The following is a 17,346-nucleotide window of genomic DNA, read 5'->3' on the forward strand; positions in this document are numbered from 1 at the left end:
TGCCAGCGCCCCAGCAAAGCTTGGACTGCCACTGCGCACCAATTGGTGACCGTCCAAATCCGTGTTGTCTATGTTTGCAGCGTGGGTGAGCTTCGGCGCGGCACCGCACCGAGCCTCAACACCCACCTGCCACGCCTCACACGAGCTTTCTCATCTGAAATGTTCGTCTCGAACACAGAGATACTTATTCGATGGCTGCTACATCAAGCGATTGTAATGAAACTCACTACCCAGCTGCCTGTGCCTTGTGCACCATGCCAGCCAAGCAATCGACCGCACGCACGCATCTCGGTACCGCAGACGCTCGCAGGACATTCGGGCGGCGAAACCTCGGATCTGCGCTTTTGATCTGTACAATCTCCGTGCGGCGTTCGATGCATCGCCGAACGCTCCACGTCGCTGATGACAGCCCGGCAATGTGCTCTCCACAGGACGTGAAAGCCTCATCCCGCACATCCAAGGCTGACAACGATATCTCGAAGTATTCGATTGGACAAAGCTGTGATCGCAAGCATAGCTGTATGATGACGCCCTTCACTCATGGAGCTCTTATCGATAAGCACGTCTCCGCACGCAGCGGAATGATGACCAGCTCACAGATGCGGACAGCTTGCTCACATAAAGTGAACGACTTGCGCAGAATATTCAGCCGACAAACACATCTCCCTCCGTAAAAATTGCAGGAACCGTGCAATTGACCACCATGCCCCGCGCAACCGCCACAGTGAACGGTGTCCAAGTCGCCAGCACCGAGACCTGGGAAGTCGTAGACGGAAACATCTACGTCTGTCTCTCTCCCCCTCTTCCCTTGCTACTCTCTCCTCCCCCTTGCCCCCTCTCTGATATCATCTCAGTTCCCGCCCTCTTCCATAACCCAGAACCACTTCACCCCTACATCGACCACAACCAAGTGCCCCTACAAAGGCACCGCCTCCTACTACACCGTCACCACGAACAAGACAGAGATGCAAGACGCCGCATGGTATTACCCAGAGCCTCTCCAGGGCATGGAGAAGATCAAGGGATTTGTCGCGTTCTACAAGAAAGCGGGAATTGAGGTGGATGTTGAAGAATAGGCGGTGGCAGAGGTGGAAAAAGCGGCCCGGATGCGTTACGTGGAAAGTATAGCTGTTATAGGCGCGCCAAATACAGACCGGTCCGGGTGGCAATTGCAGCGAAGCACCTACAGCTCCTAATCAGTCCTGAAATGATGGCTTTCCAACCTTCTGGTTCTTCCTGCAGCCTTGCAATTCCTACGCTCACCGTGCTGTTGAGCTGCGCATTTTTTGAACCTGTGACTTGATCTCTAGGTCAGTAGCGTATCGCTGTCGAGGCTCCTGGTCATGTCCTGGTCTCGTGCTGGGGCTTGAAGAAGAAATTATTTTCTGCAGTTGAGTGAAACGCACTGAATATCTCCACTAACGCACGTCACTGGCTCAGCCAAAGGCCAACTCCGGGCTGCATGGCAATTCAACTTCTTCCAATCACGGCCTAGCAAACACCTGCACTTCGTATCGATCGTCACCTTGCTTCCCCTACAGTAAGAATGGCTCTTGTACATAAAGCTTTGTTGTATCTCTTCGAACCTCCTCTCGAAAATGCCTCGCAGGAAGAATGTGGCTAGTTGTAAGTAGCAGTCCTCTCGGTAGGCTGCTATCAGACACGCAATATTAGGCGCACATGTAATCCGGATTACTCGCTGAGATTTCACAGATTGGTCGTAAGGCTTGAATCTGGGTAGGTCCTCTTTGTTACGCTCGCTGTCGTGTGATATCCATGAGGCACTCTAGCACGTCAAAGCTTCCCGATTCCCGTCATGTTAGATTCGTGTAAAACTCGCTGGCTTCACAAGAATTAACACCGGTCTTTTGACAAGGCACATCGCATTCTAGCTTACACTGTCCTAATATCTACCTGCTCGTGCTGTTGCCACCAACTTCCCCCACCAAGATGAAGTTCTCAACGATGGCATTGCCGCTTCTCAAAATTGCCTCTTCAGCTTTCGTGCACGTCTCAAAGACGTCCCATAGATAACACTGTGCTGGCTCCTCATCTGAGTGCAACAACGACTCAGTCCATGCCGAGCTTGGTCCACAGCTAGAATAGTTTGCAGACGATGACTGGCCTGTTGCAACGTCATTGTTGAACATGACACGATTGAAGATCTGGTACGCCGTCTCAGGTTGGTAGTATGGCGTCTCATGGCCGGCCTGGAAGACTCGCGCAAACGAAAGATTTCCATGCTGCCGTACCACGCCTCCGACATGCGATGAATTCGTCTCAATGTCCGCGTACCCAGCCTTCTTGAAATCGGTAGAGCCCAGAGCCATGCTGATAGCTTCGCCACCGAGCCAATTGCACTGGTAGTCACGATCACCGTAGACAAGCGACACTTTGACGCCCTTGTTGAGGAGGCCGCGAAGCTTGTTGAGGCCATCGCCGAGAATGAAGTCGCCTGTGGCATTAAAGCCAACCGCGACTGGAATTGACTGGCCAGTCCAGTTCAACGGAACACCAAGAGCCTGTTGCGTCTCGGCATCGTTCAGGTAGCCAGCAGCCCATTTTGGAGGAAATGATTCTGGTAGTGCAGGAACAGCGATATCAAACTGATTGCGCTGCAGGTTCGTCAGTAATCGCTCGTACTAGGAATGGGTCCTACTTACACCCGACTTATAAAAGTCGTCGTGTAGGTTTGAGAAGCAGTACAGGAAAGCACCAAGACAAGCCTTGTTCACGTCAGGTTGGTTGCCCAAGCCTCTGGGGTCTTTCGCGTCTGCCAATGCTCTGCAGGTTGCAGTCATTCTCTTGCACTCAGGTAGGGCTGCGTGAGCTGACTCGTACTGCGTGTCATTGATGAGCTGTAGGCCGTACGTATTGTTGTAGGCAAACTCTGGGTAGAACTCGATCTGAGTGTCGATATCAATGCAAGCATTGACGAGTCCAACAGTATCGATATGAATCTCGATAGCAGATCCGTTGTGTTTCCCTTCGGTAATGAGAGTGTTCCGCTGTTCAAAGTAGTCGGCATAGCTAGGATTATACTATTCGTGCATCAGTATCGTTTTAGACACAAAAAGTTGAGCAGGTGTTACCCACATGGCCTGCATATGACTCGCCCCAAATACTAAGGCGATTGTCTTTGGACGTGTACTCGGGAAACTCTTGCATCCAGGCCTGCATGAAGTCATAGATGAAAGGCGCAGCTGCGACGGTAGTGTTCGGAGCGCTGTACATATTTTGAGATGGAAATGTGCCAGTCAAAAAGGTCAAATTTGTCTCTGGCACACCAGTCTGCGAGAAGTTGGCGGGCCTGTACGCAAATGGAGACGTAACCACGTCCAAAGTGCCGTTGACGAGCCTGTCGTAGGAATAGCCTACTTGAACTGGCTGATCAATGTAGATCATGTTGACTTTATCGTTCCATGACCATGGGTCTATCTCCGTAGTCTTGGAATCTTCAAGAACGACACAAGGGCCGTTCTCACTAACAGCAGCCTGAGTGGAAGGCACACCTGGGCCACCTTGAAGCCAGATGGAGAGTGGCGCATTCTCTGCGTCATGTCGAGCTTTGAAGAACCAGAAGTAAATATGACTTTCATAGTTGCGATTCTTCGAAGGGTCGATCGGAAGATTCACAAAGCCGCTGTAGCCTTTGATGCCTTCTGTGGTTTCACAGATGCTCGTCTGAATGTCATCAACACTATGCCCATAGTGAAATCTGAGGCCTCTTACCTCTTTGAATGAGATTGTTACGCCAGGGAACTTAGTCGACTGTATGACAGTGGTGTCTCTTGGTATGGGAGGTAAAGCTCCTAGCGCAGTAACCGTGAAGATGCAGAGGGCCGTGAGAGAGTGGTACATAAGCATGGTTGTTGCTACTGAAAATTCGTCTGGAGTAAGTATCACTGAAAAGATGTCGTATGGTATCGAGACGTATGTAGAGAAATAGCCGTTGTTTTAAGCTTCCCCGTAAGTCCCAAAGTCATAGAATGGTGCAAGTTGAGCGCTGCGGCAGGCACTTGCGCGCAGTCCACGATGGAGACCACCCGCAGCATGGTACTGGCCTTGTTCCTGGCCTAGTACCGTGTAAGCTTCGACTAAAGGCGTAGAATAGCGGGAGGCTAAGCTGTTACGGTGGACGCCTGCCGTGGACCGACCGAGCGAACATCTCAACACCGACCGTACCTGCGCAGCCGCCTAACGCACCAGTTACTTGATGCCCATAGCACATCCGTAGAGCCACACAGCTTACGTGAGAGATGTTAGATCGTCATGGTAGGATGGCGCATCAATGGGGCGCAGGATGCCGATCGATCTGACTGTGGTTTCGCTTCCCCGCACCCGCGTTCCTGAACAGCCAACCAGCACCGTCACGGATGTGGCGCATGGTGTTTCGACGCAATTTCAAGCATGACCGGCCGCCCGGTCACCGCCAAGCGCGAACACCGACCGACAATCTGCTGCGGCAGCTGAACATTTGCTTAGGACGCTGAGAAAGAAGTCAACCTCTCACATCGTTTATCGGCACGGAAACTGGAACCTGATCGAGAGGCACCAAGAGATCAGCAGAATAATGGCAGTGACCGGACATGAGGTGCCAGCAATACTTTTGCCGCATCTGCAGCGGACCTCCTCAGATCCACGTCCAATAGTACTCATGACGTGTGGTCTTGCAGGTAGTCCTTCCAACAGTATGCAAGCATCTACGCAGACTAATAGTGCTAGGCGCTGGTAAGACCACGCTCGTGAAGGCTATCCTCGAACTCCATCCACATTACACTAGAATATCAATCGACAATATCATCTTCCAAACGCACGGTATTTACGGCATCGACTATCCAGCATCTGCTACTGTGTATGAACAATACAACGAAGAAGCTGATGCCATCTACCTTGAAACGTTTCGCACACTGCTGGCCGAAGGGAAAGATATAGCATTTGAGCGATCATGCTATGCCAAAGAAGACAGAGACGAGTGGCGCAGAATCGCAGAGGAGCGAGGCGCCAGAGTAGTACTTGTGTTCTTGCGAGCTGTTGACAAAGAGGTCTTGTGGGAGAGGATCTGTAGGAGATCTAGAGTCGAAAAAGCGGCTGACAATGCACTGGATATCAGCAGGGAGACTTTTGATATGTATTGGGAGGGCTTCGAGAATCCAACTGGCGAGAACGAGATTGTGGTTGATGTAGTTTGATGGGACTTAGCGGACAGACGTCTGCAGTCGTAAAGCCGATAGAAATGCCCAGGTCTCTTTCCGATTCTCTCATGATCGTGTATGTTTTCTGTGGAATCCTTGAGCGACGAAAAAGACTTCAGACCCCTCAATATTCCTCTGCTACCAACAAGTCTGAAGACATCTCCGAAGCACCTCGCTTATGGCCCACTGGGCATTTGTGCACATACTGAGCTGACTTCTCTCGTGTACCTTGGAGCTGGATCATAAGCTGGAAGCTGACCGTCGATTACTTGTTGATGCTGCAAGGGTGTGCTTGAGCTTGCACCGGCGGTGACAGTCATAGGCGCGTTTCGTTCTTGTCGCTGTACGTCACAGACAATCTCGCAGAGATCACGTAACGTAGTAACACTGAAGCTCTCAAGGGCGCAATTACCTTGAACCACAATCTTGATACGGTACGACAATCGCAGTCCGTAAGTCTTAAAGCTTGGAAGGATGGTTGGCGGCAATTTCAATTTGCCGATCTCATCCATCCTAAGTCCATCGCGGAGAACCTGTTCGCCAACAACGAAAACTTTATCTGTGATAACTTTCTCATGTTCCCGAATAGTGTCACGGGTACCAGTTATTCCTTGATATGGAATGCGGACGGTTAGGATTGATGTGAGCTTGACACGAACTTGTCGAGCATATACAATAGGTGTCTCGGGAATGTCAGGCGTGTGGCCAAGATGAGAGACTGAGAAAGATATTGGAACTACCTTTCCCGCGACTAGTCTAAAAGGGCACTTTGCGGCGATTCTCCACCTTGCCTCTGGAATGGCGTGCTGGTATTTCGATAACGTCGACCATTTGAGTTTTGTCAAAACCCCCGGATTCTGTTCATTCTTGGGGTTCAAATGGTGCCCTCTCATACAGATCTCAGAATTATTCGGGAGGTTGATGGTTGTCGGGGAAGGTCTCGAAGACGCAGTCGGTCGGAAAGGCAGCGCTAATTGGATGATCTCGCACAGCGACCGATTCGCCGTCTTGTAAATATGAACCTCGAGAAGGTATTCCACCTTGTTCTCATCATACAAGCAAGAAGGAGGAAGTTGGTGGCCTGCTTCATGCTCGAATCCGTACCTTGGTTTATACGTGTCACTAGGCTTCATCTTGACTACGTCCGGGAACGTGAACTTGAAGGGCAATTCCACGTTGCCGTCTGCCCCAAGGCCCTTGTTGATAATTTCGTAGCTTTCTCCTGAAGTTTGGGAGTCAAATAACGACCGTGAGGCTGAAAAAAGCTCCAAAGTACTCCTGTGGATCTTTGATGTAGTCTTTTGAGATCCACCCGTAACAATCGTCATCTTGCACTGCCCGCTGAAAGCAATTGTGATACCATTGGGCCTCTCCGTCGGGTGCACACGGACATGACCGCACACCTCGTCGCCGGTAGTGAAGAACTCATGTGGGCTTCGTAGGTCGACATAGACTGTTCGGCTTCTATTGTGGCCAGTGTTGGGGTTTTGTACAGCAACTGTAGGTCGACTATTCAGTCTCTGGTCCCTTGCGGCTATGGTTGCGAGCATGTTGCAAAACCATCTGGTGAGTTGAAGTTTGATTATTGCTGCTCAGGTGAGTGATGGAAAATCCAGGCCTCCAATCCCTTGAGCAGATTTAGACACCGCTATGACAGCATTAAACCTAACACGAGCTAGGCACGAGATACCCGAGGACAAAAGCTATTGCATGGTCATCGATAGAGGAATTTAAGCTTCGTTTTGAAAAAATGTGGACACATAGGGAAGCTTGCAAATACACATGTCATTGTGTTTGGGAGATCATGATTGATCTGGCAATGCATAGCGCAACGGTATCAGCAGCACCAATGACGTCATATCTTTTGCCTGATCCACGAGTAGAAAAGTTGGCGTTTCAAGGGGAAGGGGATTGACTTGTGCGGGTCGCGACAAGCCCACCTTTGCATTGTACTGATTCTCTTATCACAATCTGAATCAGACAGTGTGATTAAGCCTAGGACAGCCTAAACATAAGAGAAATCTGTACTGTTGCGCGTATGAAGAGCGGTCCCGAGTGTGCCTAGATTGGACGTGTCTGATGTAGAGGGACGATGGCTTGCGTGTATAGAGAGAGTATGAAATCCTTGCGACAATGGTTAAAGAACCTCAGGCGAGATCTAGTTGCTGTGATCTGGCATGGCGCGTCCCTCCTCCGTCAAGATGATGAGGATGAACACCATCATAGGCACTTTGCATGGTATCATGGTATGTGGGTTCTCTGATATCTTCTCTTTTTCGTGTGACTTAAATCATGGTACACGTACTACCTTCCGTCCAGTCACTTCGTAGCGCATCAACTCTTGTATGATCCTCGGTGAGTCTTCAAAATCATACACCTCGATCTTGGGTGTGATCTTGCCCTCCAGTGCCAGCTGTAATAGTTCTTTCATCTGCTCCGGAGTCCCAGTCGATGATCCCCTGATAGTCAGACCCCTGTTCGCAATATGGATCGGTGACATGGGAAACATGTACGTGTCCGGAGGCAGACCAACGCAGATAAAGACACCACTGTTTCTCACAAGCGCGGGGGCCTGCTGGTACGCCCTTTCACTCCCAGCAACACAGATTACACCATGCGCGCCTTCGCCATCTGTCAAGTCCTTGACAGCTTGTACGACGTCCTGTTTCGCATAGTCAACGAAGCCTACTGCGCCCATCTCTTTACACAACTTCTCCTTGTCCGCACCACTGTCAATGCCAATGACCTTGTACCCCTTCAGGCTCGCGATTTGTACACCAATGTGGCCCAGTCCGCCTCCAGCACCAACAATTGCAACATAGTCACCTGGCACAACATCAGGCGTGAGCTTCGAGATTGCGCCCGCCAGACTCAAACCAGCGCACAGCAGCGGTGCAGCAACCTCGCTTTTGACACCGTCTGGGATAGGCGTGACAAAGTCCGCGTGTGCAACAGTGTACTGCTGTAGTGTGCCCCAGACCTGACGGCCGGAGTTTACTTGCTTCGCGCAATGATTGATCTTGCCCACTTTGCAACTGCCGCACTCCCTGCATGCGCTCCACAGCCACTTGACTCCAACTCGTTTGCCAAGTAGATCCTCGGAAGCACCCGTTCCCAATTTCACAACTCTTCCAACGCCCTCGTGTCCGGGAACTTGTTCATATTTGCCTTTGACTTGCAGTGCGTGACAGTCCGAGTGGCAGATGCCGGAACATTCGATCTTCACAAGAACTTCGTTTTCGCCGGGTTGTTTGACTTGTACGTCGTCACGGATTTGGAGGACGCAGTCTGGGCCCGGCTCGTCAATCCACGCAGCAATTTGCGTCGAGGGTATCGAGTCAGTCGACATGTTGCAGAGACCAGAGTATGTTCGTGAACGCGGATTCGGCCCCACCTGAGGATTTGAGTCGTCGTGACGTGGGCGCTGAAGAGGAGGGAGACCAAGAGTTGCTTTGGCTGTATTCCAGGGAAAGGACGGAAGCGACGAACACTACCAACAAAAAAGAGAAGTGAAGGGAAAGATGTGGAAGAATTGCATTGCATTGGGAGTGCTTATCCCCCAAGCTACCCCGCTGCCCCTCGACGGAGGAGGCCGAAGGTCCTGCCAATGAGAGGATCCACAGCTCCGCACCTTATTTTGGCTTATCTACCACCTTCCTGAACCTCATGCAGCGGGTTGTATGTGACCTTGCAAAATCTTAGTAGGTTTTGCTTCTCCGATGTCGCTTGTGTTACTAAGAGAAAATAGCAACATTATCTCTGCACTCCGCTTCGCACGGTCAGTCTACGAGAGCGCGCTAAGACAGCCAGAACGTTGTGTTCGGGGCAACAATCGAACCCGAAAGATGAGCCCCTGCGCTACTTGTACCCACCAATATATTGTACGTCCCAGCTTGACTACACCATCTCCCGCTTTTCTCCTCCCAGAAACTCGTGTCCCGAATGGTGTCAATTGAGACCTCAACCTCGACGCTCTCGCCAGCTTCGACGAATTGTTTGGCAAAGCCCTTGAGCTCTTTCACTGGTCGGCGTATCGGCGGCGATACGGGCTCGATATAAACCTGAACGACCTCTGCCCCTGCTCTTGAGCCTGTGTTGGTAACGGTGCATCGCACTGTAAGCTGAGTGTTGCTGCTTTTCATATCGAGCCTGAGATCCGACAGCGAGAAGGTTGTGTACGAAAGACCATGGCCGAAAGGGAAAAGAGGCGCAATCTCAGTCTGCTCATGATAGCGGTATCCCACGTAAACATCCTCGCCGTACAATACGCGGCCTCCTTCCGAGCGGTAGTTAAGATACGTAGGATTGTCTTTCAACCGTCGAGGAAATGTGAGCGGAAGTTTCGCCGAGGGATTTACTAGACCAAAGAGCACATCAGCAATCCCATTACCTCCTTCATTACCACCATACCAGGCGTGCAGGATGGCTTTCGACTTGTCAGCCCACGGCATCGTGACAGGTGTGCCGGATTGAACGACAACAGCAGTGTTGGGGTTTGCCTCAAGAACTTGTTCGACAAGCTCGTCAGTGTGCGGTGGTAGATCCATTGATTTGCGGTCGTCACCCTCAGACTCCCACTCAGGTCCAAGGCCGACACATATAACAACCTGGTCAACCTCGCTAGCTAGTTGAACTGCAGCAGCAATCGCATTTTTCGGATCCAGTCGTAGACAACCACCAAATCGTAGTCCGCCGTGGCCGAAGTCAACAGTGCCAGGGGTTTTCCTTGTACTGGTTTTGGCACAACCCCATTGTACGGTGATACGGTAAGACGTACCGGCAACAAGTTCCCTAGCATCAGTCTCTTCAAGAGTACCTGATCCCAGGAAACTAGGCCCGGGCCTCTGATTCTCGACATTGTTTATCAAGAGATCGCCGTCAATGTATAATCTTCCAGTACCCTGCACGCAGAGACCGAAGTCATAGGTACCAGACTCAGACGGCGAGTAGTAGCCCTCTGCCTCAGCGTACCATACCTCCTTGAGATCTGGATGATCGTAGTCCAAGAAGAAGATATTAGAATCGTCCAGCATTCGTTCCTCGAGGGGAGTTCTTCCTGTGTGGGTTGGTGGGTCATTGAAGAAACGCAATTGGAAGCCAGGTTTCCCATTGAATGTGAGTTCTTTCCCCAATTGGGGCAGCATTTGAAATCCATACGCTCCTTGGGAGAAACTTACTTCACCTCTAGCGAGCGCCTCAATACCTTCCAACGGTGTAGTTGTAGAGTATGCATTGAGCGATGCACTTCCTCCACCGCAATATGTTGCAAGCTTCGCGTTAGGCCCAATAACGGCGATCTTGCGCTCGCGGCTGAATGGGAGGACGTTTTGGTTCTTGAGTAGCACGACTGATTCGGCAGCGACTCTGCGGAGAAGACGCCGATCTTCTGGGCGGTTGAGTTGTCCCTCCGGTGCATCTTCAGGTATGTCCGCCTTCGACGAATCTTTGACAAGTTTGAGGACTGCACGAACTCGGTTGTCTAGCTCAGAGGGAGAAACTTTGTTTGCGGAGATCGCATGGACCAATGCTGAACCTCGCCATCGAGATGGGCCTGGCATCTCAAGATCGAGGCCTGCGTTGATTGCTTCGCTTGTGCTGTATGTTCCAAACCTAAAAGAAGCGTCAGAGTTGCCTAGGTATTATCGTTAGAGGTTTGCTCACCAATCACTGACGAAAAGGCCATCCCACTTCCACTCTTTCCTCACGATGTCTTCTAAGATGCTTCGATCTTCTGCAATGTGGAGACCGTTGACTTTGTTGTAAGCAGTCATGATTGCCGCAGGCTTTGCAAGCCTCAATGCGATCATGAAGGGCAAGAGATATATCTCTCTCAGCGCACGTTGCGTCACGATAGCACTGACTGCCATCCTTTCATGCTCCTGGTCATTGCAGACAAGATGCTTGATGGCGGCACCAATGTTTCTGTCTTTAAGACCATTGATATAGCTTCCAGCCAGAACTCCGGACAGGAAGGGATCTTCGGAATAAGACTCGAATCCTCTGCCGCCTAACGGTCCACGCTGGATGTTCACAGTTGGTCCAAGAACGACGTGTGCACCTTTTGCTCGAGCTTCATCACCTAGCAAGTGGCCAATCTCAATGACTAGACTCGGATCGAAGGTAGCTCCTATAGCGGTACCGCATGGAAGGCATGCAGAAGGTACACTGCCGAAGAACTTGGTACCTCGGATACCATTGGGTCCATCTGATAGACGTATAGAAGGGACAGACAGCCTAGGTATGTCGCGTGTGTGCCAAAAATCTTTGCCTGTCACACGTTAACAGAAACAAACACAAAGCGGCACGAAAGAACTTACCCGACAAAAGTGAGACCTTTTCATCAATTGTCATTTGACTGAGCACATCCTCGACACTCCAGGGAGCAAATACTGCTGGTTTTCCGTGTTCTAGGGGCTGTTCAACAAAAGACGTCATGATATGAGTCTCGAATGGGGAATGAATGTATTGGAAGTGGCAGTCTGACAACCATCGTTTAAAAGCAACTCAACGTCAGGATATGCATCTGACATGCACACAAACTCATGTCCGTGCATATGGACCAGCGCGCTGAAATCGTTGAATCGGTTGATGCACGATTGATATTGTGGGGATAACATTGAGAATCAGGAGTGCTAAGTGCGGCGAAACCTCGGACGCCAACAGGAACGGCATTATGTCTCCACTCACCGTCTTCTATTTCGCCGTGCAAGTCCACTCATTGATGCCCGCTAAGTGTAATTCCCCGCCGCGCTACTCCGCAAAGTCCTCCGCTCTGTCCGAATTCCCGCAACTCGGTTTTCCTGGGGCTCCCACGCGCGTGGCTGGGCTACCTACTATCGGACAACTTTCTGGCATGATGATTTTCGGATGCGCGTGCCATGGACTGACTTAGCACTTCTTGTTTTTGTATAAATATAGACCTGGATGACCCCCCTTTCATATCACAAAGCAGCTTTGTTCTGGCCGACGAATTTTCAATTCTTCCTTCATTACCATGGGCATCTCCAAGCCAGGATCGCGCATCAATGCTGTCAACGACGAGCTCTCGGCTGTTTTGCCCGACAACAAATCATGGTACACGAAGCCTCATCTTGTCAAGTTGCACTTTTCCATCCTGTCTCTTGTGCTGTTTTGTAAGTATACGACTGCGGTCTTTACTGTGATTCTCTGACGTTTGAAGCTTCGGCGAATGGTTACGATGGCAGCCTTATGAACGGCCTACAAGCCCTTCCTCAATGGGATTCGTTCATGGATAAGCCAACTGGCTCCTGGCTAGGCTTTCTCAACGCTCTATATTGGCTTGGGATGGGTGCCAACTATCCATTGACAGCCTTGGTGGCAAACAGGTTCGGACGTAAGCCTGGAGTCTACATCGGTTACGTTTTTCTAGTCACTGGGTCTCTTATTGTCTTAAGTGACAACAATGTTGCCTTTATTCTTTCTCGCTTTCTGGTCGGCTGCTCTTCGGCATGGTTCGCAAATGCGGTCCCACTGCTCATCAACGAGATCTCACATCCATCGTACAGAGGTGTACTGAGTGCTCTGTTTATGTGCGGCTACTACGTCGGTGGCACCATCGCAGCATTCGTCACGTTTGGTACACGTAACTATGTCACCGACTGGGCATGGCGAATCCCATCTGTTCTGCAGCTGTTGCTTCCCTTGGTCGCACTCCCAGGGCTATTAATGGCACCTGAAAGTCCCCGCTGGTTGGTTTCTGTAGACCGCATTGAGCAGGTACGTTCAAATCTACAATTCCAGACCTTTCTCACTGATCGGATCCACAGGCTCGTAACATGTTGATCAAAACGCATGCTGGCGGCGACGCCCATTCCGCATTAGTCGAATACGAAATGAACGAAATCATCTCCGCAATCCAACTCGAATCGACACTCAAAGGTGCGAGCTACATGGAGTTGTTCAGTACACCAGGCAACCGACGTCGTCTTCTCATATCGGTGTCCCTTGGTGCATTCTCACAGTGGTCGGGAAATGGTGTCGTCTCATATTATCTCGTTCTAGTGCTTAGAACTGTGGGTATCACAAGTGTTACAGATCAAACATTGATCTCTGGCCTGCTGCAGGTCTGGAATCTCTTCTTCGCCGTCGGTGCTGCCGTCAGTGTCGACAAAATCGGGCGTCGTCCTCTCTTCCTTGCTTCAGCTGGTATAATGCTTGTGGCGTATATCCTTGTCACGGCTCTCAGCGGTGCTTTTGCAGAGTCAGGCAACGGCCCCACTGGCATTGCCGTGATTCCATTTCTCTTCATATTCTTTGCTGGTTACGACATTGCCTTGTAAGCTTGTACCTCAAGTCGCCTGCAATCAAGAGCTTATTGCTAACACATGCATCACAGGACACCGATGCTGACTGCCTATCCCTGTGAGATCTGGCCATACAGACTTCGGTCCCATGGCTTGACCGCCACATGGCTCTCTGCTATCTCAGTCATCTTCTTCAACACCTTCGTCAACCCTATCGCTCTGGAGGCAATTGGCTGGAAGTACTACTTTGTTTTCATCGTTGTGCTTATTATCATGTGCTTTACAGTATATTTCTACTATCCGGAGACTCGGGGCTACACTTTGGAGCACATGGCAGTGCTCTTCGACGGTGATGATGCTGTGCCTGATACGAAAGAGGCCGCAGTCAGGGCAACCAGTATTGTGTCCGAGAGCGGAAAGCAACCCACTGCTGCGCACGAAGAGAAGGTATGATTTACGTGTAGTATAGTGGAGATAGAATTTCCAAGGAACCCTCGTATATGCTTTGAGCATCTTGTGGCCGAATTGTTATTCTGAAAGATAGATTTGAGCAAATAACTTTGTAATGTTGAAGTGTTCCTGTATGTGATCAATAAGCATCCCCTTCATTCACTCGACCTGATGTAGTACAACACTCTATCGACTTTCATTCCTAGGTACCCAATGAAGGAACCGAGGTGATACGTCTAGCGTGTCTTGGCAGACGCATCAAATGAGGGCGTAACGGACGACTGGCACCCCACGTCATGTCTTCTCCACCCCTCAATTCCAACTGTACTCAAACAGTACAACTGTCAAGAGCCTGTGATGCGTGCCGGCTACGAAAGACTCGTTGCGACCTCGATAACTTCACATCTGATGTGGCATGTGCACGATGCCGACGTCTACAGTTGCGATGCACATTTGATCTGGTGACGGAGAAGAGGGGGCCCAAAAGGTGAGTTGGGACGAGTTTTTGTCGAACTTTCATTCTATATATTCACTGTGTGCCAATCGAACAAGCATAGCTCAAAGCAAACAGAGTTTGGGACACACGTCTAGAGACTGTACAGTTGATGAAAAGGCGGGCATTCAGCGAATACGCCTTGCGAAGTTAAGAAAATGAACGCTTACAGTAAATCTTGCAGGAAGCGAAGAGACGACGTTCCACTCAGTCCAGATGACACCACTGTGCACACTTCAAATGTGTCACCCACTGGGCTTACTACAGTGAGCCATGAACCCTCAAGGCCATATCCCACCGATGCTATTTGCCCTCGAAAACTTCTACGGGTCATCCTGGACGACTATTTGGCCTCAATCTACCCCTTGATACCGGTGGTTCACCGGCCTTCCTTCCTTATCAATCTTGAAGAAGGTCGAGATGTCTACGATGACGACTTTCTTGGTTTACTAGTAGCATTGTGCGCAGTGGTAATCAGTCTCCTGCCCAGCAGATTTGACTACTACCGCAACTTTGCCTCTTGTTCACTATGCGCACAGTCACGCGCCGATGTAGTGAACCGATGTTACGACCTTCTTAACAGTCTGCGCGGCCCAGATTACTTTGAGAAAGTTGGCTTCGAAAAATGGGCAGCTTCATATCTCATGCTCATTGCGTTTTTTCAGGTGGGCAAACAGAATCGTGCTCGCATGATTGAGGTGGAGAACATGCAGCTAGGACGACTGCTTGACCTCCATCGAATCGAGAGATATCGTGGTCTTGACTGTATTGAGACACAACTTCGTAAGAAGGCGTTTTGGCTGTTGTTCTATGGCTACATCCATTCAGAAGTTCAAAATTTTCGGAAAGAGAAGCTCTCTTTTCTGGACCACGCTGCAATGGAAGCTATCAATCTAGAGGCATTGATGCCCTTTGAAGTTGAAGATGAGCAGATCTCGAAGCACTGCATCAGTACCTCGACTGTTCCGCAGTTGAAGTTGGTTTCTGGATTCGTCATTCATTCCCGCATCTTTTGGCAAGCTCTACAAGACCCGTATGCCGAGAACAAATCCGAGTGTCTGTGCTGTCGCTCTCGCTCGCCTGACGCACAAATCATGCACCTAAAAAGCCGGCTCAAGCAGCTGAAGCAAGCTCTGAACGACATCCCCGTTTCTTTTCAGCAATGGGCCTTACCATCTTCAAGTCCCGACTCCGGTCATATCATGTCATCGCAAATCGCTACTTTACGCGCCAACATACACGTCACTCATCTGTGGCTTCAAAGCTTGCTTCTCGATCAACTGGGCTTCCTCACGTCTCCCGAGGAGCACTGGCATGATCGAGAGATTATCTGCACCCAGCTACTCCAGGTACTGCACAACATTCCACAAAAGGATATCGAGCCGAATGGACTTCACCTCGTCTACAAGGTGCGTGATGTCGCAGTTGGTCTGCTCGCATGCCCTTTCGTTGCCCCCGATCTGGCAGCAAAACGAGCGCATGAGTACGTCAAGGAGTTCACGGACATTATGGCGCGCCTGGACGCCAGTGAGTCGGTGAACACGGCCAATATTCAGAGTTGGATTGATATTGGGCGACAAAACGTCTAAAGAGACACCTAGATAGTTACGCTCACCTGTAAACGACGGTATCGTACTAGAAAGGGTGATTGACAGACACCCAAATGAATAAATTTTTCTCAGCAAACAATGATCTGAGCAACAAGTTCTCATGTTAGGATTATATGACGGGCCGGCCTAGGTCTATCTGTATATAAGCTGCACTTCGTTTCACAATAATCTGAGATAGAACGAATTTCGTGTGACAGGATGGAAGACCTGATATATTCTCTCATCAAGGTTGAAATATAAATCCACTTACAAAGCTATCCTTAAGTTGATGTGTTTGTGGTTATACAACCAATCTATTGTAGATAGAAGGGCAATACTCAAAAGATTTTTCAAGTCTCAGATGATATACCGGGACATTTGATTTAGAACTTCAATTGAAATCTGCTTTTTGGTGGGCAGCCATTTGGATTTCATGCGCGGTATGCGTGACTGCTCCAAGATAACGACAAACATCTTGCTATAAGACAAGACATACAATATGATCGCCGTGTGTAATTATACACAATGTTGCGAAATTTGCGAGGAACATTGGAGAAGCTGAGCGCGGCAAAATAATGGATGTTCCTAGGCAGTGAACCACGGGTGGGTCGCTTAGCTAGCGCCAGTCTAACCGTATCTGGACTCTTGAGGTGAAAGTGGATGAGTGACTATTTTGTTCAGTTCCAATTCTTTCTCTCTTTCTCTTCTCCACCGAAAACTAAGCATGGCTCAACCAAGTTTCTGGTACGGCTTTTGCACGGCCATCCTCACGCTTGCCGCCATTACGCTGTTTCGCGCGTTCAGTCCTCTCCTAGGTATGCAGCTCATCACCTAAACGCTAGCTTTTCTCTAACAGTACGTTCCAGCTGCCATTTCCACTGCCGCCGCAGTACTGCTACTCAGCCACGAGGTTTTCTCCGATATCAGCCGCTCCCTCGAATACGCTGGTACCCTCAGCAAAACCCAAGGTCTGCGCACCACTCTCAAATATTCTTGTCTGACTGACCACTCGCGCAGCTTTGGCAGAGCTGCTTTTCAGCCAGCATGGCAAGTTGGCCGTCCAAGTCGTCGAGTCAAAACAGTATATTGACGCATGCGTGCACTACAGCTGGACTGCCTCCGTCATCACGACAGATATGAAGGTGAAAGATGTGGTACTAGTCGAAACGGATACGGGTACCTTGTCAAGGGAACAGGTGGTGAACTCGCTGCACGCAGGGCTGGCAAAACTGGTGCTGCGAAAGGCTAACAAGCACGTGGAGCTAGATGTGCCTAAAGAGTAGCAGCGGATACGCGGAGCAGGTTAGCGATGCGATGGGTTGGTAAGCTGCTCAATCATGGGACATCCTGAGGTC

At 50.1% G+C, this 17,346-nt stretch overlaps 8 protein-coding genes across 8 annotated transcripts; 4 read left to right on the plus strand and 4 right to left on the minus strand.

Annotated features, from left to right (window-relative positions):
- Window positions 1–703: 703 nt before the first annotated feature.
- Window positions 704–1,076, plus strand: C7974DRAFT_434346 (uncharacterized protein; the record flags this gene model as incomplete). Its single annotated transcript, XM_046144987.1, has 2 exons — window positions 704–784; window positions 855–1,076. 2 exons carry the CDS (start codon window positions 704–706, stop codon window positions 1,074–1,076), a joined length of 303 nt encoding a protein of 100 aa, XP_045995964.1.
- An 827-nt stretch (window positions 1,077–1,903) lies between these two features.
- C7974DRAFT_195943 (Alpha/Beta hydrolase protein) lies at window positions 1,904–4,012 on the minus strand. The gene is made up of 4 exons (XM_046136690.1): window positions 3,733–4,012; window positions 3,097–3,684; window positions 2,664–3,041; window positions 1,904–2,615 (listed from the first exon to the last, which is right to left on the minus strand). Exons 1-4 carry the CDS (start codon window positions 3,865–3,867, stop codon window positions 1,911–1,913), a joined length of 1,806 nt encoding a protein of 601 aa, XP_045995965.1. The 5' UTR covers window positions 3,868–4,012; the 3' UTR covers window positions 1,904–1,910.
- A 645-nt stretch (window positions 4,013–4,657) lies between these two features.
- On the plus strand, window positions 4,658–5,192 carry C7974DRAFT_413715 (ATP/GTP-binding protein; the record flags this gene model as incomplete). Its single annotated transcript, XM_046143750.1, has 2 exons — window positions 4,658–4,676; window positions 4,726–5,192. 2 exons carry the CDS (start codon window positions 4,658–4,660, stop codon window positions 5,190–5,192), a joined length of 486 nt encoding a protein of 161 aa, XP_045995966.1.
- A 179-nt stretch (window positions 5,193–5,371) lies between these two features.
- Window positions 5,372–6,745, minus strand: C7974DRAFT_413716 (uncharacterized protein; the record flags this gene model as incomplete). Its single annotated transcript, XM_046143751.1, has 1 exon — window positions 5,372–6,745. The coding sequence occupies one exon, from the start codon at window positions 6,743–6,745 to the stop codon at window positions 5,372–5,374; it is 1,374 nt and encodes a 457-aa protein (XP_045995967.1).
- A 727-nt stretch (window positions 6,746–7,472) lies between these two features.
- On the minus strand, window positions 7,473–8,850 carry C7974DRAFT_195973 (chaperonin 10-like protein). The gene has a single exon (XM_046136691.1). It carries the CDS (start codon window positions 8,542–8,544, stop codon window positions 7,486–7,488), a length of 1,059 nt encoding a protein of 352 aa, XP_045995968.1. The 5' UTR covers window positions 8,545–8,850; the 3' UTR covers window positions 7,473–7,485.
- On the minus strand, window positions 8,712–11,790 carry C7974DRAFT_336876 (beta-glucosidase precursor). The gene is made up of 3 exons (XM_046139200.1): window positions 11,513–11,790; window positions 10,857–11,463; window positions 8,712–10,805 (listed from the first exon to the last, which is right to left on the minus strand). Exons 1-3 carry the CDS (start codon window positions 11,628–11,630, stop codon window positions 8,993–8,995), a joined length of 2,538 nt encoding a protein of 845 aa, XP_045995969.1. The 5' UTR covers window positions 11,631–11,790; the 3' UTR covers window positions 8,712–8,992.
- A 160-nt stretch (window positions 11,791–11,950) lies between these two features.
- Window positions 11,951–14,108, plus strand: C7974DRAFT_336880 (general substrate transporter). Its single transcript, XM_046139201.1, has 4 exons — window positions 11,951–12,328; window positions 12,376–12,932; window positions 12,983–13,491; window positions 13,552–14,108. Exons 1-4 carry the CDS (start codon window positions 12,190–12,192, stop codon window positions 13,910–13,912), a joined length of 1,566 nt encoding a protein of 521 aa, XP_045995970.1. The 5' UTR covers window positions 11,951–12,189; the 3' UTR covers window positions 13,913–14,108.
- Window positions 14,109–16,715: 2,607 nt separating this feature from the next.
- C7974DRAFT_455098 (uncharacterized protein) lies at window positions 16,716–17,344 on the plus strand (the record flags this gene model as incomplete). Its single annotated transcript, XM_046145949.1, has 3 exons — window positions 16,716–16,806; window positions 16,858–16,959; window positions 17,009–17,344. 3 exons carry the CDS (start codon window positions 16,716–16,718, stop codon window positions 17,272–17,274), a joined length of 459 nt encoding a protein of 152 aa, XP_045995971.1. The 3' UTR covers window positions 17,275–17,344.
- Between the last annotated feature and the right edge of the window lie 2 nt (window positions 17,345–17,346).

The sequence above is a fragment of the Boeremia exigua genome (genome assembly GCF_020726555.1).
Source record: "Boeremia exigua strain MPI-SDFR-AT-0100 chromosome Unknown C7974scaffold_7, whole genome shotgun sequence".
In the NCBI taxonomy this organism is placed as follows: Eukaryota; Fungi; Ascomycota; class Dothideomycetes; order Pleosporales; family Didymellaceae; genus Boeremia; species Boeremia exigua.